A 20,092-nucleotide genomic window follows, 5' to 3' on the forward strand; every position below is an offset into this window, starting at 1 on the left:
TCAGCCATAAAAAAGAATGAAATAATGCCGTTTGCAGCAACATGGATGGACGTATGGATTATCACACTAAGTGAAGTAAGTCAGACAAAGACAAATATCATATGATATCACGTATATGTGGAATCTAAAAAAATGATACAGGACTTCTCTGGTGGTCCAATGGTTAAAACCCCATGCTTCCACTGCAGGGGACACAGGTTTGATCCCTGGTCATGGGAAGCTCCACATGCCAACCAAAAATAAAAAGATACAAATGAATTTATTTATAAAACAGAAATAGACTCACAGACATAGAAAACAAACTTATGGTTAAGAAGGGGAAATATATATATATATATATATGAATCACTTTGCTGTACAGCAAGTGTGAAACTAACACATTGTAAATCAATGTTACACTTCAATAAAAATTTTAAAAAAATACTCCTACTCAAATCTCGCAGCGTTGGGAGAAAATTACATCACGACCAAGGACAATTTGGCCAGAAGAGCATAGATGAGTCAGTCTCAGAAAACCAAGGTAACTGATCTCTGTCAGCAGATGGACTTGCTTCTGACATAGGCGCTTGTTTTTGCCGCAGCGTCATATGTGTGTTCTAGGAACTCAGACCTGAGAGCGCTACGGCTCATGCAGGCAGAGGGCTGGGACAACCCGCTCAACCTCCTTGCAATCCTGGAAGCAGAGCATTAACAAAAGCAGAAAGGAGCTTAAGAAAAACACTTGCAGGGTTTAAAAGTTACATTTTTAACTGTTACATTTCTAATAAGCATCAAGAAATATAGAAATTCGCCTTTTAAAAAAATTCAGAAATTCTGACGTGCTACAACATGGATGAACCCTGAGGACATTATGCTGAATGAAAGAAGCCAGTCACAAAAGGACAAATACTGTGTGACTCCATTTATGTGAGGTCCCCAGAGGAGTCAAATCCATAGAGACAGAACATAGAATGAGGGGTGCCAGGGGCTGGGGGAGGGAGATGGGGAGTTAGAGTTTAACGGGGACAGTTTCAGTTTTGCAAGATGAAAGGAGTTCGGAAGATGGTTGATGGTGATGGTTGCACGAGATGAATGTACTTAATACCACTGAACTGTGCACTTAAAAATGGTAAAAGTGGTAAATTTTGTGTTATGTATATTTTACAATTAAAAACGTACAAAGGAGAAGGAGAAGTTTGCTTAATGGAAAAGAGAGTGAGGAAGGGTCGAGGCAAAAGCGAATGCATAAAGGCTGGGAAGAAGAGCAAAATAAGCACGTGGTCAAAAGGAAACCCTTGGGACTTCCCCGGTGGCGCAGTGGTCAAGAATCCGCCTGCCAATGCAGGGCACACGGGCTCGAGCCCTGGTCCGGGAAGATCCCACATGCCGCAGAGCAACTAAGCCCGTGCGCCACAACTACTGAGCCTGCGCTCTAGATCCTGGGAGCCACAGCTAGTGAGCCCACATACCACAACTACTGAAGCCCTCGCACCTAGAGCCCATGCTCCGCAACAAGAGAAGCCACAGCAATGAGAAGCCCGCGCACCGCAACGAAGAGTAGCCCCTGCTCGTCGCAACTAGAGAAAGCCCACGTGCAGCAACAAAGACCCAACCAAAACTAAATACATAAATTTATTTTTTTTAAAATAGTTTAAAAAAAAAAGGAAACCCACGGCTGGATCAGCATCAAGCGCAGGGAGACAGCGCCACCTACTGGTGGCTTCCTGTGTTCGTCAAGGGGCTGAAAAAACATGCTCAGAATCCACTGCTATTTCCTCCTTATACTGACATCATTCCCGTTTACCAACAATTTTGTCAGAACAGACAGTATCACTGAGACAATAGAAACCAGCAGGAGAAAAATAACTTCCAAAGCCACCACCCCCTTCCAACCTGCATCCAGATCCACGCGCCCGCCCAGCTCTCCTTCCTGCTGCCGTGAGTAAACAATTTGCCCTGATCCCAGGCAAACCTAGGCCATCTCCACCAGCTCCCACCTTACCTGCCTATTTAAGGAGCCACCTGAACAGTCTTCCTTCTGAACTAGATTATACCCACAGACATACAAATATGCTGATTCATTTTCCACCTTTTTGTTTTATTATTGAGATGAAATCGACATAGCATAAATGTGGTTAAGAATCCACCTTCCGGGCTTCCCTGGTGGCACAGTGGTTGAGAGTCCGCCTGCCGATGCAGGAGACGCGGGTTCGAGACCCGGTCCGGGAAGATCCCATATGCCGCAGAGCGGCTGGGCCCGTGAGCCATGGCCGCTAAGCCTGCGCGTCCGGAGCCTGTGCTCCGCAGCGGGAGAGGCCACAACAGTGAGAGGCCCGCGTACAGCAAAAAAAAAAAAAAAAAAGAATCCACCTTCCAATGCGGGGGATGCAGGAGGTTTGATCCCTGGTCAGGGAACTAAGATCCCACATGCCGTGGGGCAACTAAACCTGCGTGCTGTAGAGCGCCACAACTAGAGAGCCTGTGCGCTGCAACTACTGAGCCCGCACACTCCGGAGCCCGCACGCCACAACTAGAGAGGAGGCCACACACCGCAAAGAAAGATCCCAGATGCCGCAACAAAGATCCCACATGCTGCAACTAACACCTGACGCAGCCAAGTAAATAAATAAATACCTTTTAAAAATAAAATAAAATTTCAGTGCATTTAGTACATTCATAAAGCTGTGCAACCACTGCCAATATCTAGTTCCAAAACATATTCATAGTGCAAATAAGCACATGAAAAAAGGCTCCACATGTATCATCGGGGAACTGCAAATTAAAACAACCGTGAGAAACTGGTACACACCTATGAGAATGGCCAAAACCGAGAAAACCGATGACACCAATTGCTGGCGAGGATGTGGAGCAACAGGAACTCTCGTTCATTGCCGGTGGGAATGCAAAATGGTCCAGCCACTCTGGAAGGCAGTTTAGCGGCTTCTTAAAAAACTAAACATACTCTCACCATATGATCCAGCAATTGCACTCCTTGGTCCTTACCCAAAGGGGTTGAAAACTTATGTCCACACGAAAACCTGCATATGGATGTTTACAGCAGCCTTATTCATAATTGCCAAAACTTGGAAGCAACCAAGATGTCCTTCAGCAGGTGAGTGGACAAACTGTGGTACATCCAAACGATGGAATGTTACGCACTGCTAAAAAGAAACAAGCTATCAAGCCATGAAAAGTCATGGAGGAACCTTAAATGCACATGACTAAGTGAAAGAAGCCAATCTGGGACTTCCCTCGTGGTCCAGCGGTTAAGATGCCGTGGTCCCAATGAAGGGGACCCAGGTTCAATCCCTGCTCGGTGAACTAGATCCCGCATGCTGAACCTAAGAGTCCGCATGCCGCAACTAAGAAGTCTGTAGCCAAAACAAACAAATAAATAAATAATAAATATTAAAAAAGAAAAGAAAAGAAAGAAGCCAATCTGAAAAGACTCCATACTGCATGATTCCATCGCTGTGACATTCTGGAAAAAGGAAACATATGGAAAGGGTAACAATATCAGTGGTTTCCAGAGATCAGAGGGGAGGGAGGGATGAAGAGGCAGAGCATAGAGGATTTTTAGGGCAGTGAAAATGCTCTGTATGATACTATAATGGTAGATACATGTCATTATACATTGGTCCAAACCCACAGAATGTACAACAAGAGTGGACTTGAAGGTAAACTATGGACTTCGGGTGATAATGACACGTCATTGTAGGTTCATCAGTTTTTTTTTTTTTTTTTTTTTTTTTTTGGTTCATCAGTTTTAACGAAGGTACCACTCTGGTGGGTGATGTTCTATTTATAATGAGGGAGGCTATGCATGTATGGGGGCAGGGAATATAGGGGAAGTCTCTGTACCTTCCTCTTCATTTTTCTGTGAACCGAAAACTGATCCGAAATATAAAGTTTTTTCTTTTTAGTTTTTTTCATCACCACTTACTCATTAAGCTATTGCTTCCCATTTGCCTGCTCCCCCAGCCCCTGGCAACCATTGATCTACTTTCTGTCTCTATGGATTTATCTATTCCGGACATTTCACACACTAAAGGGACTCATACGCTCTGACTTTTTCTGTCTGGCTTCTTTCACTTGGCATATGTATTCAAGGCTCAACCACGTTGTAGTGTGTGTCAGAAATTCCTTCGTCCTTATGACTGGGTAATATTCCATTATCTGGTTGGACCACATTTTGTGTATCCATTCATCCATGGATGGACACGTGGGCTGTTCCTATGTTTTGGGTAGTGTGAATAACACTGCTATGAACATGCACGTACAAGTATTTGTCTGAATACCTGCTTTCAGTTCTTTTGGGTACGTTCCTAGGAGTGGAATTCTGGGCCATATGGTAATTCTGTGTTTAACTTTTGAGGAAACGCCAAACTCTTTTCCACAGAGGCTGCATCATTTTACATTCCCACCAGCAATGTACGAGGGTTCCAATTTCGCTGCACCCTCGCCATAACTTATTTTGTTTCTCTCTCTCTCTCTCTCTCTCCTCTCTCTCTCTCTCTCTAATTATAGCCATTCTCATGGGCATCTTCCACTTTAAAGGGAAAAAAAGACTCTGAGCACCCTCCCTGTCTGGCCTCTGCCCGAAGTCTCTGCCTCCGAGCAACCCAACCCCCCGCCCAAGCAAAACTGTAGAAAAAGTCATCCATACACCCTTTCTCCTTCCCGTTTTATCTTCAGCCTGTGGAACCGTTCTTGCCGTCATCACCAATGACCTCCACTTTATTAAACCCCACGGTCTCCCTCTACGTCCGGTTTTACCTAGCGCATCGCAGCCTGTGACGGGATGGCGGACTTTTGCTTGATTCACTCTGTTCTGAACTCTCCTGGTTTCTCTTGCCACCTCTATGGTCGCTCCTTCTTTCCTGATTCTTCCTCACCCCCCAGAAATCTCTAGATATCAGCCACACTCCCTCCTCCTTTCCAAACCACGGCCACCCACTGGGACAACTCTGAAATTCATCTCTCCAACCCAGACAGTAGGGCCAAGCGCCTTCCCGGTCTCTCCACGTGGGGGCCTCGCAGGTCCAAACTTAGCTCCCAGGGGTCCCCCCCTCCACCCTCGCCCGGCCCCCACCGTCCTCCCCATCACGGTCGGCTCCATCCTTCCGCAGCTCAGCCCGGATACCTGAGGCGTACGAGGCGCGCTCGTTTCCTCTTTCTCACGGCCACATCGGATGCGCCACCCAATCCTGCAGCTCCGTCGGCTTTTCCTTAAACAGATACAGAATCCAACCACTTCTCACCACCTGCACGGCCCTACCCCGCGAGAGCCCCATCATGCCCTCCCTGGACCAGGGTGGTCGCCTCCTCTCTGTAGTCACCCCCAGGCTCCCATCTCTGTGCCTTCCCACCGTATACTGTCCCCCCCCACTATAATCAGAAACACAGCCCCCACTATGGGGAACTCTTTTATTTATTGCTATATCCTGAGTGCCTAGAACAGTGCCTAATACCTAGCACTATTCCACAATTTCTTTTTCCCACGTGCGCTGCTTTTGGGATCTTAGTTCCCCCACCAAGGATGGAACCCGGGCCCTCTGCCGTGGAGGGGCAGAGTCCTAACCATTGGACCGCCAGGAAATTCCCCAACAAGTGTCCTTTTTTTTTTAAAACATCTTTGTTGGAGTATAATTGCTTTACAATGCTGTGTTAGCTCCTGCTGTATAACAAAGTGAATCAGCTATATGCATATGTATATCCACATATCCCCTCCCTCTTACGTCTCCCTCCCACCCTCCTTATCCCACCCCTCTAGGTGGTCGCAACTTACGGAGCTGATCTCCCTGTGTCATGCAGCTGCTTCTCACTAGGTACCTATTTTACAAATAAATGTCTTTTTTTTTTTTTTGTGGTACGCGGGCCTCTCACTGTTGTGGCCTCTCCCGTTGCGGAGCACAGGCTCCGGACGCGCAGGCTCAGCGGCCATGGCTCACGGGCCCAGCCGCTCCGCGGCATGTGGGATCTTCCCAGACCGGGTCACGAACCCATGTCCCCTGCATCGGCAGGCGACCTCCCAACCACTGCGCCACCAAGGAAGCCCCAAACAAATGTCTTTTTAAACGTGAGATATAATACACGTTTTAGTCAGTTAGGGTTGCCCTACCAAAATAATACAGAATGGGGTGGGGCGGGCGGGTGGGGGCTTAAACAACAGAAACTTTTTTTTCCTCACAGTTCTGCAGCCTAGAAGCCCAAGATCAAGGTGTCCGCAGGGCTGGTTTCTTTTGAGGCCTCTCTCCTTGGCTTGCCCTGAGTCCTCATATGGTCTGGCCTCTGGGCCTGCATCCCTGGTGTCAGAGTGCGCAAATGTCCCCTGCTTATAAGGACACCAGTCAGATTGGATCACGGCCCACCCGAATGGCTTCGTTTCAATTTAATCACCTCTCTAAAGGCCCTGTCTCCTACTATAGTCACTTTTTGAGGTATTGATGGTTAGGGCTTTGACACATAAATCTGGAGGGGACAAAATTCAGCACCCATAAAAATGTACACACATATCATAAAATTCACCCACTTAAAATGTACAATTCAATGCTTTTTAGTATACTCACAGATAATGTGAAGCCATCACCAGAGTCAATCTGAGAGCATTTTCATGACCATAAAAAGAAACCCCATATCCTTTTAGCTATCACCCCCTTTCCCCGCCTATCCCCCAGCCCTATGCAGCCACTAATCTCCTTTATGCTTCTATGAACTTACCTATTCTCGATATTTCATATAAATGGAATCATACACTATGTAACGTTTTGCTCCTAGTTTCTTTGACTTAGCAGAATGTTTTCAAGATTCGTCCACGGTGCAGCGTGTGTCAGAATTTTATTCCTTTTACGGATGAATTACAGCTCACGTTATGGTCCCACCACATTTTGTTTATTCATCATCCACTGATGGACATGTGGGTTGGTTCCACCTTTTGGCTGTTAGGATTGGAACACTATGGACATCTATGTACAACAAGTATCTCCTGAATAAACGAAGAACCTTTCATAATCTAACCCAAAGAACTGCCTAAAAGTAGAAACTTCAGACTGTGACAAGACAGTAGAAGAAAGTATCAGAAAGATCCTTTTTTTCCCTAGTTTTTTTTTTTTGAAGGAGAATGAATCAATAATAATACAAATTAACATAAGTGTTGTTTCAGAACAAACTGGACCTACAAATTGTTGTTACTAAACCAATTTGGTAAAAATCAAAAACAAAATGCATAGTCTAACTTAAGCCAGAAGGTTTCAAGATTGAACTCAGGCCCAGCAGTGAAAGCCTGAAATCCTAACCACTAGGCCACCAGGGAACTCCCAGGAGGGATCTTCTTAAACAACAAGGACCTACTGTAGAGCACAGGGAACTGTATTCAATATCTCGTACTAACCTATAATGGAAAAGAATCTGGGGACTTCCCTGCTGGTGCAGTGGTTAAGAATCCGTCTGTCAATGCAGGGGACACAGGTTCGATCCCTGGTCTGGGAAGATCCCACATGCCGCAGAGCAACTAAGCCCGTGTGCCACAACTACTGAGCCTGTGCTCTAGAGCCCAAGAGCCACAACTACTGGGCCTGCGTGCCACAACTACTGAAGTCCATGCAGCTAGAGCCCATGCTCCTCAAGCCACTGCAATGAGAAGCCTGCACACTGCAACAAAGAGTAGCCCCTGCTTGCTGCAACTAGGCAACGAAGACCCAACGCAGCCCAAAATAAATAAATAAATAAATTTATTTTTTAAAAGAATCTGAAGAATATATATGTATATTACTAAATCACTTTGCTGTACACCTGAAACACTGTAAGTCAACCATACTTCAATTTAAAAAAATAAAAACAGAGGGATCATCTTATTGCCAAAACACCCTTTAAAATCTAAATCAATTATAAATCAACTGTACTTCAATTAAAAAAAAAACTATATCAAAGAATGGTCATCTCTGCTCAAAACCTCCCAAAGGCTCCCCATCTCACTACATACCCACTGTGCCTCCCACCCCCCACCCCGCATTCTCTGCCATCAAATCTTATGACCACCACCACCCTCACTCCCTGCAGACCTACTGTTTCTGGAACCTGTTGCTGTCTCAGGGCCTTTGCACGGGTTGTTCCTACTTCCGAGAATGTTCTTCACCTATACACCTGCACAACTCACCCATCCTCTTACTTCCCTTCAGGTCTCTACTCAAGGGTCTCCATATTCGAGAGGCCTCTCTTGACCATCTAATATAAAAATAGTGACCCTTCTTTCCCCCAACCTGGAATGTCCATCCCTCCTACTCTGGCATTTGGTCCCCAGAACAGAACCATGATGTACTGGTTTGTTGGTTGATCCTCTGTCCCCTCCCCCCAACCTCCACATCATGGGGGATGGGGCTTTGTGCTGTTCAAGGCCAAGTCTCCAGGTACCTATAACAATGCCTGGCACCCGGTAGGTGCTCAATGAATGTTTGTCCTCCTGCAAAAATTAACCTTCACATGCGATGCGATCCCAAAGTCCCAACTAGATCTTTTACCAGGTGCCAACAAGCTCAGGAAAAGATTCGTGTATGACTAGCTACAGGTGATGTACTATATTATGAATGTGCTAAATGCCGCTGGATTGTTCACTTTAAAATGATTTCATTTCGGGAAATTCCCTGGCGGTCCAGTGGTTAGGACTCTGCCCTTCCACTGCAGGGGGCACGGGTTCAATCACTGGTTGGGGAACTAAGATCCCACATGCCGCCCAGTGTGGCCAAGAAAATAAATAAATTAAATAAAAATAAATAAATAAAATGATTACGTTTCCGGAACGAAGTGAGAGAGTGGCACGGTCATATAAACACTACCAGATAGCTAGTGGGAAGCAGCCGCATAGCACAGGGAGATCAGCTCGGTGCTTTGTGACCACCTAGAGGGGTGGGATAGGGAGGGTGGGAGGGAGACGCACGAGGGAGGCAATATGGGGATATATGTATACAAATAGCTGACTCACTTTGTTATACGGCAGGAACTAACACACCATTGTAAAGCAATTATACTCCAATAAAGATGTTTAAAAAACAAGATTACATTTCTGTTATGTGAATTTCACTTCAAGTACAGCATAATACCGTCGCACACCTGTGAGAATGGCTAAAATCAAAAAGACTGCCCATATCAGCTCGTGCCAAGGCTGCAAGGAGACGAAAATATATACATCGCTGGGAGGGGGGAAGGAAAGTAAGGGTACATCCACTTCGGAAAACACGTTGGCGATTTCTTTAGAATTTAAACGTACACCTACCATATGATGCAACCACTGCACTCCTGGGTAGTTTACCCGAAAGAACTGAGAGCAGATGAATGCGCTTACGCATAAATGTTCTCAGCAGCTTTATCTGCGATCATAAAAAACTGGAAACCATCTAGATATCCATCAACAGAGGAATTAGGTAAATGGATGTGGAACAGCCGTACAGTGGAGTACAGCTCCGCCATAAAAGCGAGCTCACTTTTCCTACATGCAAATCACTTTTCCTACATGCAAATTATTGTAAAATAATTGTGTCAGGTAAAAACTGCCAGACCAAAAAAAAAAAAAAAAAAAAAAGGCACATACTCCATGATTCTAGAAATGCAGCTAAAATAGTTGGTGGTTGCCTGGGTAATGTGGTGGTAGGGGTGGGAGTGGCAAAAAAAGGGGCACAAGGAGACTTTTGGGGGAAGAACCTGGCAAACATGATGCTCAGTGAGAGAAGCCAGACACCAAAGGCCACCTATGGTACGATTCCATTTATACAAAATGTCCAGAAGTCCAGAGAGACAGAATGTGGATCTGTGGTTTTTGTGGTTGCCGGGATGGGGGTGGGGGAGAGGAGTGACCGCTAACGGGGAAGGGGTTTCCTTTCGGGGGGGCGATAAAAGTGTCTTGCCACTAGACAGAGGTGAGGGTTACACAACACTGCAAGTGTACTAAATGCATTGTAGGCTTTAAAATAGTTAATGGTTAATTTCATGTTATGTGAGTTTTCCAATTAAAAAAAAAAGAGAGAGAAACGGTGAGAGCTGGATAAAGATACACACACGCACACACACACACCCTGGACCCCCCCTCCCCATCTTCACCACTGCAGCCCACACACATCCCCGCCACTCCATCCCCTCCCTTCTCAGGCCCATCAGAATTTCCCCAGGTACTGGGACCCGTGACCACTTGACCATGTCCCCTCCTTGTAGGCTCCCCAAACATCCCTCCCTTTTCAACCTGGACCCTCCCTGGAGTTTCCTGGAAGCCAGTCACTGGGCTTGCTGCCTATAGGATGGGGTGGGCAGCTGGTAGCACAGGGTGACCCTGCTCGAGAGAACAAAGGCAGCTGAAACCCGGCCTGCTCATGCATGATGGGCGTTTGCACCTGTGGCTGCCCCAATATGCAGGTGACAAAGCTGGCCCTGAGACAGCAAAGCCACCTGCCCACAGCCAGTCAGCTGGCTCCAGTGGACAGGAGTCGCCCACTCCAGCCTGCCCATTCCCAGCTCATGCCCTCTGCCCCCGTGGTGGCCCCAATGAACTAGGCCTCCCTGGTGTTCGTACCCTTGTGTGGCCCCCACCTGTGCCCCCAACACACACCTGGGCTGACCTGAGACCCTGCTGAATCAGCAGAAAGCAGCAGAAGCGATGCTGGCCCAGTTGGGGACCTGAGCATTAGAAGCATTAGAAGGGTTTTGGCTCTGCGCTTTGGGGAAACCGAGTCACCAGGAAAGGGATGCAGCCGTCCTGCTTGGGTGCCCACATGGAAGGGCCATCCAGAGAGGCCACGTAGAGAGGGAGAGGCGTCCCCATCCACCCATGCGCCAGACACGACGTTGGAACCGTCCCATGACATAGTAACATCCAGCCAGTCCAGCCCCCAGATGCCAGCAGCCACCATTCACGGGGAAACAAAGAGCCACCAGCCCCAGGCCGGTCAACGTGGAACCACAAAAGAGAATATGCCGGTGGTTGTGTGGAGCCCGTCAGTGCAGGGTGGTTTGTGCCACTGATCACTGAGAATCCAGCTGACACCCAGGAAGATCCAGACCCTAGACCTCAGCTCAGGTGGCGTCTGACACCAGCCTCACCCCGCTAACATGCCCTGTTGGCCCACTGCAGCTGTCCACACCTGAACAAAAATGAAGGGGGAAAAAAATCTAAAAACAAGAAAATTCTACTCACTGGCATAACTCCTTCCTGCCAACTAGAAGAAGCCCACCAGGGTTCCAGTTCTGCAAGCAGGAAACCTCGGCCCAGCTCAGGGGCTGGGAGGTATCCAGCGGGCGCCGGGGGAAGGTCTTGTACCCCAGGCAGCTGGGCACCCTCTGGTCCACCGTCAGTCAAAGTCCCCCCATCCTGGCTGCAGCCCACCTCCCAAGCCCCCACGGCTGCCCGACAGAGAACTCGGGCCCCTCACAGGCTTCCTGAGGCCCAGACTCCAAACCCCATTGGGAATTCCAGATCCCACAAGACATGCTGTATGGACCAAAACAAACAAACAAACCTCCCGTGGGGGGCGGAGCCCCAATGCTGAACTTTCCCACCCTTCGCACCCCCAGGAAGATCTATCTTCTTCCAGCATGTTGTCATCAGGGACCAGCTCCCTGCTTGCTGGATGTCAAAGCCGCGAGACCCTGTGTGGGACCCTGGGTGCTCCCCCGGGCTACCAGGGCCCCGGCCACCACATTTGGAGATGAAGAAAATGAAGGTCAAAGAAGAGCCCTGTCCTCATCACCCAGCAGTTACGGGGTGTATTAACTACACTTTCTGTATTCTTTTTTTGTGGCCGCGCCACACGGCTCGCAGGATCCTAGTTCCCCGACCAGGGATTGAACCCAGGCCCTCGGCAGTGAAAGCGCGGAGTCCTAACCACTGGACCGCCGGGGAATTCCCAGTTTCTGTATGCTTGACACCCTGTCAGCTGAGGCCTCACTGACCAGGAAGGGGCTGTCCCTCGAGGGGCCAGCGAGTTCCTGGAGATGACAAACAAGTAACCAGTGAGTGTACCTCTCCTATGCATACCAGCCAATCCAGAGCTACTGTGTCCCTTCCCTGATCACCCCAGGGCCACCGTAGTGTGAGTGCCTGACATTAAGCAGGATCTTAGTTCCCCGACCAGGGATTGAACCCAGGCCCTCGGCAGTGAAAGCGCGGAGTCCTAACCACTGGACCGCCGGGGAATTCCCAGTTTCTGTATGCTTGACACCCTGTCAGCTGAGGCCTCACTGACCAGGAAGGGGCTGTCCCTCGAGGGGCCAGCGAGTTCCTGGAGATGACAAACAAGTAACCAGTGAGTGTACCTCTCCTATGCATACCAGCCAATCCAGAGCTACTGTGTCCCTTCCCTGATCACCCCAGGGCCACTGTAGTGTGAGTGCCTGACATTAAGCAGGATCTTAGTTCCCCGACCAGGGATTGAACCCGTGCCCCCTGCAAGGGAAGCGTGGAGTCCTAACCACTGGACTGCCAGGGAAGTCCCTGACGTTAAGCTTTTGATTGCCAACACCCACCATGAACAAACACACAGATAGCTGCATGACACAGCTACTAGCAACACAACCTACCTGGTTATTAGCTACCCCAACCTAGGAAGGTCCCCTTTTCAGAAACCCTAGGCAACCTTGACAAGTGACGCCTTGAACGACCCCGCTTTCCCTTCTGGCACCCTAATTCCAGCTCTTATGCTTTATATTCAATAAAGAGTGAATCCGAGACTCCGACCCCCGGACCCTAATAAAGGCAGAGACCCAGGTCTGCGTTCCCTCCCTCTCTCTCTCCCCATGATCTTGCTGGGTGGCCCTCAGAGGGGGTGCCTGCTGTGTACCCTCCAGAACCTGTGAGTAACGAATCTTGTTCTGCCAAGTTCCCTGATGGTTTTTCCTGAAGTACGTCCTGTGATCATGATAAGAACCACGAGGGCCGGCCTAGCCACAATGCTGGCTCTAGCTGGGGTAACGTCTGTGAGGGCCTTGCTGTAAGTCGTAGGGACCCAGGTGTACTCAGATGCTGCTCTCTGAAAGCCTTGCCATTGATAGGCCGAGATGTACACGATACTCAGTGCCGACACCCCAGAGCCCATGGAAATTACTCAGTCTGGCCAGTTCCAAGCCTGTTTACCCTGCCTCACCCATTCCTTCCAGTGGAAACCACAATAAAAGCTCCTATCCATGTTGTTCCCTCTCCCTCTGCCTCCTGATGGACCCTGGTGCTTCCCCGTGTAGCTCCACATGGCCTGTTATGCCCTTCCTCTTGGGATCGGTGAGTAACAAAGTGTCTTTTCAGTGGCAGTCATCTCCTGATCTGTTGGCCTTGCCATAGCTGCATAATAAGAAGACCTACCTTTGGAAACAGGGTGGAGACCAACCTGGGGACACCCAGCTTCCATCTCAAAGAGAAGAAGCCATAATGGATGGAGGGCCCCCAGCCCAGGACTCTGGGAGGCACTGCCCAAGGTCTGCTCCATTTGGGGGATGCAAACTGTCCTGCTGCCCCCAGCCCCACTGTCCCCCTGCTCTGGATTCCAGGAAGCCAGAGGCAGGGTCCCCAACTCCCACCCTCTCTGAGCTTGGGTGCTCCAGAGGAGGGGCTGCAGCAGAGCCCCCAGGCTGCCCAGTCAGAGGGAGACAGAGGCCCAGAGGCAGGCAGAAGACGTGAAGTAACTTTAATCACCACCCTCAGGAGGGGGCAACAGTAGTATCTGAGCAGGGGGGCCACCCCGGGAATGACCTAGGGCCAGCCTCTCGGTTCTGGCTGTGGCACGTTCCCCGGATATCTGAGCAGGGGGGCCACCCCGGGAATGACCTAGGGCCAGCCCCTCGGTTCTGGCTGTGGCACGTTCCCCATCCAGGCTCCTCGAGTCCAGGGGAGGGTCTGGACACTCCCAGCCTCCACGATCACATCTGCAGGAGCTCAGGTACTTGGCGCCACGTGGCCAGAAGAACCCAGGTCTGGGGGATGGTGTGCCGACAGCCACGCGCGGGTCCCCATATCTGCCGTACTCGGGACCGTGTGATGTGGCAGCAAGAAATCATCCTCAGAGAACTGAGGCCGTCCTCTCTGACTGCAGAGACCCCTTCACAGACACCAGCAGCCCCAGCGGGGACAGGCATCCCTGGGCACAGAGCCGTGACAACATGAAGAGGATGGCAGCGGCCAGACCTACACTTAGCACCACTGTGGGGGACAGAAAGACAGGAGCGGGTGAGGGGAGGGGGTGGCAGGAGGCTCACACCCACCAAGCTCCTAACACACTGGAAAGGGGGTTCTGCAGCCTGCCGGCTCCCAGGAGCAGCTGCTCCAAGCCCCAGTGGTGGGAGGACCTGTTTATCTTACCAGCAGCTGCGATGATCCCATAGGCACTTCGGTTTCCAGACTGAACTGAGTCCCGGTCCCCGACAGAGGTGACTGTGGCATTCCTGAGATAAGTGACACTCTCCAGGGTCACAGGGGTCCCCATGGACGTGGCACTCCCTTCTTGGAGGGTCTTGGTTCCTGCAATAAGTCCAGGCATTCAGTAGCTGGGGAGGGGGCACCTGGGGCATGGGGGGATGAACAGATGTTTCTGGTGCCCAGGGGGGACCTTAGGGCTCACCCTCCATCCCAAATTCAGTGAGGTTGGTGAGCCCTGCTGCCCGAGTGCCCTCGTGCAGCCGCCATGGGAATACGGGCACAGGCAGACACACGTGTCCACGCTCCCAGCCTTGTCATACACTGGAAGGTGTCAGGCGTCCTTGTTTACCGACCCACCCTCCCCGCCCCCACAGGCACACACCACAGCCAAGCTCATCGCTGGAGTCGGAACAGTCGGGGTGGCCATCGCAGAGCCACGTGCGTGGGATACAGGAACCGCCCAGTGGGCAGCGCAGCTCTCCCTCCGGGCAGGGCTGGTGCCTGCAGTTGAGAACATTCTTGTTGATGCCATCAGGGCAGTCATCGATGCTGTCACAAGAGCAGGGGCTGCCAGTGGGTGGCTTGCACTGCCCGTCCTGGGCACACGGCTCAGTACCTGGGGTACAGGGTGAGTCAGGTCTCAAACACCCAGCCAAGAGGGCCCAGGTACTCCCCACAGCCCAACCTCCTACAAGCCCCGCCTTCCGAGAACAATCGACCCTATATGTTTCGCCCATCCCAAAGGCTCCTCCCCCTGCTTCTGTTAGCTCCACCTTCCAAGGACTCGCCTCCCTGCAAGCCCTCCCTCCCGAGCCCACTAACTCCGCCCCGCTGCAAACCCACCTCTCCCCAGATCTCCTTCCTTTCAGGCCCCGCCCACCCCAGAGTGCCCTGTCTGAAAGCCACATCCCTTCCACAAGCACCTCCTCCCTGTGGCCCCACCCCTTGCAAGCCCCGCCCCCAGGGCATGGCCACTCACTGCACTCCTCCTCGTCACTGCCATCAAGGCAGTCCTTGTCAACGTCGCAGCGCCAGGCGAGGGGCACGCAGCGGCCATCACTCCTGCACTGGAAGTTGGTGGGTGGGCACGAGGCTGCGCTGGGGCCTGAGAGATGCACACAAGTGAGGCCTGGGAGGTCTGGACCCTCCTTTGGAAGCACAGTGTCACAGGCTGCGACCACCAGGAGACAGGCCAGGTCCCAGGAACTACACTGGTGGTCACCCTTTGCTAAGAATGCACTATATGTGGGCCTTGGAGCTGAGCAGTTCACAGCCTCACCAAGAGCCCTACGGGGCAGATTCTACTCCCATGCCCATTCTACACAAGACACTTAGGAGAGGTAAGGCCTGAGGCTACAAGCTAGTGGCAGAGTCGGGGTTCGAACCCAGGTCTCACTGATCCCGGGGTCTTTACTCGGCTCCAAATGGCCAGATGGTCTCCCCAGGAGTCTCTCCAAGGTCCGTGGTTAAACAGACTGGGGGAGGAGCCATCTCTGAACCTGGCCTGGCTCAGGCCCACCTGTCAGGGTCAGCAGGGCCCATTATGTCCCAGCTGCTCAGCAAAGGGGAAACTGAGGCCTTGGGTAGAGGACCTGCTTAGTCACTGTGGCTTGTCGACTCACCTACTAAACTCCTCCCAGATCTGACCACTTTCCCCATCCTGAATGTGCCACCACCTCTCCAGATTCCCCACCCCCATCTCCACTCAGACACCAGAGACCTCTCAGAGCCACACCATTTGGTCACCCACCCTTGCCCCCCTTTGCTCAAAAACAGCCCTTGGTCAGAAATAGAGACACAGATGTAGAGAATAAACATATGGACACCAAGGGGGGAAAGTGGCAGGGTGGTGGTGGTGGGACGAATTGGGATTGACATATATACACTAATATGTATAAAAGATAACTAATAAGAACCTGGTGTATAAAAAAATAAAATAAAATTCAAAAAAACCCAGAAACCCAGCCCTTGGTCCCATGAGTCCTCTCACAACCAAATTCTACAACTTCCATGTGGCCCGCAAGTCCTGACCAGCCCTGAACCCTCCCTGGACCTCCCACTTTCCCCCTCTTCATCAAGCTCCCTCTGACCCGGCCACCTTGATGCTTCTGCAAGAGGCCTGGCCTCGTTTTCCCCCTCAGGGCTTTTGCCCATGCTGTTCCCTGGCCCAGTTTGCCCTCTCCTCCCTCCTCTCTGCACCTCGTGATTTCCTCCTCAGACTTCACGTCTCAGCTTATTTCCTGGGAGGGGTCTCAGGCCCCTCTCAGAGACCCCTGAAGCTCAGCCTCCCACTTAGAACAATGGCCCTTGAACTGGCACCTGCGTAGACTGGACACTTAGTGGTGGTCAGGGCAGTGACCTTTTGACTGTAAACCCGGGACAGCGCCTAGTGATAAGTGGACACAGGTCACACAATGGTCCAGGCTGAGTCCAGCTGAGATGTGAGTCTTCCTGGACCCAGAGCAGGATGAACACAGAAGGGCCTGGTATCTGGGCCATCAGGCGGGAGTCCGAGGAACAGAGGAAGGGAGTGGGCTTTATGGTTTCCTCCTGGGTGCAGCAGGGAGGGTGGCAGATACCTGGCTTGGCCCCAGCCTAGTCCCCCTCCATACAATCCTGGTCCTCTTGTCCCTTCCACCTTTACTCACGAGGTCCTGTGCCTCCAAGCCCCCACTCCCCACAGCCAGCCCCTCCACAGGCCGGCCTCCAGGCCCAACTGTACCTGTGGGCCACACAGTCCCTAAGCTCTGTGGAGCCAACTGCAGCTGACTTCCTTCCCTGCCCATGGGGGTCTGGCAACCTAAAGCTTCCTCCCCAGGACTTGCCACTCTCCCTAGCAACCTCTGACCTCCTTCCCCGGCCTGCTGGAGCATGTGTCCTTCTGTAAAGTGGGTGGGCAGCAGAGCAGAGCGGACCTGGCTTCACAGGGCTTTGGTTTGGAGCAACCAGTGGTTGCACCTCCCAGCCTCAGTTTCCCCACCTGTAAAAGGGGCACGCTAGGAGTCCCTACCACAGTGTGCTAAAGAGAAGAGACTGCTTGCGTGTAGAGTGTGGTACTTGGTTAACGTGAGTCCTGATCCTTGAAGGAACCAGGAACATTTAGCCTGAAAAGGCAGAGGCTTTGGGGTGAGATGGGGAACCAGTTAAGACGGTGTGTGAACCTGAGTCACAGCTGAAAGTCAGGGGCACCTGTGAGCACAAAGAGGTCACTCTAACCTGCCCAGCTGCCTCTGGGTACCTCTGAGAGGGCCACCAACATCATTTAGGCCAAGGCAAACGTGTCCAAGGGCCTGGGGTCACAGGGAAGACCTTTTTTTCTCTAAGGCCGGAGAAGGAAGGTGCAGAGATTGGGAGGGCGGGAAACGGTCGCCGAGCAAACTCAGCCACATGGCCCTAGGCGCCAGGGTATGGAAGCCGCAGCTGCTGCAGAAGGCGACAGGTGACCAGCTCCGGAAGTCGGAGAAGCAGAGCCTGTAAAGAACTTTCCTGCCCACGCTGGAGTGAAGGGTCGCTTAGAGGTGACACCGGGGCACGACAAAGCAAAGCGAGTGTAAGCAGGGCCGAAGCAGGGTAGTTAAAGGCTGGCAGAGCAACCCAGGCGGAGGGTCCCTCACTGCGGAAGGTTCATTCAAGGGCCTGGGTCCCCTAGAGCCACGTGCAGGGGGGAGTGTCCGGGACAGACGTGCGGCGCAGCCAACGGTAAGGCGCTGCTGGCGGGCAGGGGCGGAGCTAAGCTGCAGGCTTGGAGGGCGCCAGGGCTGCAAGGAGCACACTCACCTGGGGCTTGGGTCAAGGACCATGTCGGGATCGAGGTCGGGGCGGCCTCCAGGCCCAGCCCGAAGCTGAGCAGTACCCGCAGCGCTAGGCCGAGGGCCGCAGCCCGCTGCGCTCGGCCCTCCGCCATCCAACCGCTCATCGCGCCACCCCTGCCCGGCGCCGGCTCCGGCCAAGACCAGTCCCTGCCTCGCTCTGATCCAAGTACGCGCGTGCGCAAAGATCCGGGGGGCGGAGCCCACGCCCGAGGCGGGTCCCGAGACGGGTCCCGAGACTGGTCCCGAGGCGGCCCCGCGTTATGGGTACCGTAAATGTCCGAATGCGAGGGGACCCACTATTTGAGGCTCTTTCCCACTTTTCCCTGTGACAAGGTATATCGAAAGGTATTGGTCCTATTTGAAATTAGAAACTTCTGGAGGTGCAAAAGAACTAGTACCGACAAGTCTTGTCTACTTACAATATTTAACATTCCACATGCACCAAATACTCCTGCCTAATTATCCTAATATGGCAGCCACTTCGCTCAGGCACGCCCTCCTCCTGCTTCTCTCGAGCGCCCGACTTATTTACTTTGGTTTATTGTCTGATTCCCCACTAGAACGTCAGGCCCAGGAGGACAGGAATGCTGTGATGCTCATTGTATCCCCAGTGCCTGGAACTGAGCCTGACACATAGCAGGCTCTTAAATATTTGGTAAATAAATGAAGGAAACGTTGGTTCTTGGTTTTCATCCTGGGTCCTCTATCCCTTGCACCTGGATGTTCTCACCGACGCTCACTACCTCATTAACCCGCATAGGCTCCTCAAAGGGAGGCGGGTCTTATACTTTACTCTGGGAACAAGACAGGCGAAAGCACCCTGGGCTTTCTCTTCTCACGCTCACCCAGTAGGCACATAAAATACAAACCTTTTCTGCAGGTTTTCTATCCAATTGGCTGCTGTTTTATCTACAGCTCTGCCCCTAGGAGAAGCAGCGCTACTGCCAGCGGGCCCCCCAGACAAGTCACTGTCCTCAGCGTTGTAACAGCTGTGCAAATTTCCCGTGAAGCAACACTAAAGCACAGAAAGGCCTCTATCTGCAGGTTGATGGCATGCTTATTCAAAAGTGTTAGAGATTATAGCTGCATTTGGAGCGTATGTATATATACACATATATATAAATATTTTCATAATCTCCAATTCCCAGGAGACATGGGGTAAGAGGCAAAGGTGCACTGGTGCAGAGGCAGTTGGAAAGGGCAGTAAATAGGACTGCCTGCGGCAGGGGAAGGGAGGGGAGGGGAGCATCCCACACCACCTGTGAGGCTTGGCTTCTTGGTGAGGTTGGCATCTGGGGTCCAGGGAGAAAAACTGAAGAAGCTGTGGATTCACCCAGCTGACAATATGTAGCGGCTGAGTGCAGACCCATCAGCGGCTAGGTTCAGGGCCATCTCTCAGCGAGCCTGAGAGTTCTTTGTCTCTTCACGCCTGTTCTTCTGTTGAGGGTAAAAGGGTTTGACAACAGCTATAACCTCACAGGCTTGCTCCGGGAAGGAACCAAGATCACAGATATAACGCATTTAGAACGGTACCTGGCATAGAGGAAGTGCTCAAGAGGTGTCAGACCTCTTTCTTACTGCAGTCCCTCGCCAAACTTCAAGTCTGGGTCATAAATCTTTTTTTCTTTTTTTTGGCTTATACAGTAAATGACAATTTATTTTCTCACGGTTCTGGAAACTGGGAAGTCCAAGACCGTGGTGCCAGCAGATTTGGTGTCTAGTGAGGGCCCGCATCCTCACTGACAACCATCTTTTCACTGCTACCTCACTTGGCAGAAGGGGGCTGGGTCATAAAACTTTATTCAGAAACTTTCAATGGCACACCTTGCCTGGGGTCTTTAAAAGCCCTCCAGCGTTACCCTCCTTGTGGCCTCTGCACACCCTGCCCAGCTCTCCTGATCCTTCCGTATCTAATTCA

The 20,092-nt window shown here is 51.4% G+C and overlaps 1 protein-coding gene across 2 annotated transcripts; it reads right to left on the bottom strand.

The window, feature by feature from the left end:
• Positions 1-241: 241 nt before the first annotated feature.
• CD320 (CD320 molecule) lies at positions 242-18,736 on the bottom strand. 2 transcript variants are annotated; one of them, XM_032625037.1, is made up of 5 exons: positions 18,140-18,736; positions 15,342-15,467; positions 14,745-14,978; positions 14,306-14,464; positions 242-673 (listed from the first exon to the last, which is right to left on the bottom strand). In XM_032625037.1, the coding sequence occupies exons 1-5, from the start codon at positions 18,276-18,278 to the stop codon at positions 657-659; spliced, it is 675 nt and encodes a 224-aa protein (XP_032480928.1). In that variant the 5' UTR covers positions 18,279-18,736; the 3' UTR covers positions 242-656. The 2 variants fall into 2 exon arrangements, with proteins under 2 accessions (XP_032480928.1, XP_032480927.1); XM_032625036.1 differs by lacking the exon at positions 242-673 and adding an exon at positions 13,611-14,146 and having other exon boundaries at positions 18,140-18,368.
• Between the last annotated feature and the right edge of the window lie 1,356 nt (positions 18,737-20,092).

The sequence above is a fragment of the Phocoena sinus genome, chromosome 3 (assembly GCF_008692025.1).
Source record: "Phocoena sinus isolate mPhoSin1 chromosome 3, mPhoSin1.pri, whole genome shotgun sequence".
Lineage (NCBI taxonomy): Eukaryota > Metazoa > Chordata > Mammalia > Artiodactyla > Phocoenidae > Phocoena > Phocoena sinus.

Coding starts and splice junctions, on each gene's coding strand:
- CD320 (XM_032625036.1), bottom strand. CDS start 18,278: ATGAGCGGTTGGATGGCGGAGGGCCGAGCGCAGCGGGCTGCGGCCCTC. Junction 14,465..14,744: donor CAGCGATGAGCTTGGCTGTG/GTGTGTGCCTGT, acceptor GACTTATTGCAG/GAACCAAGACCCTCCAAGAA. Junction 14,147..14,305: donor TGGGATCATCGCAGCTGCTG/GTAAGATAAACA, acceptor TGTCCCCCACAG/TGGTGCTAAGTGTAGGTCTG.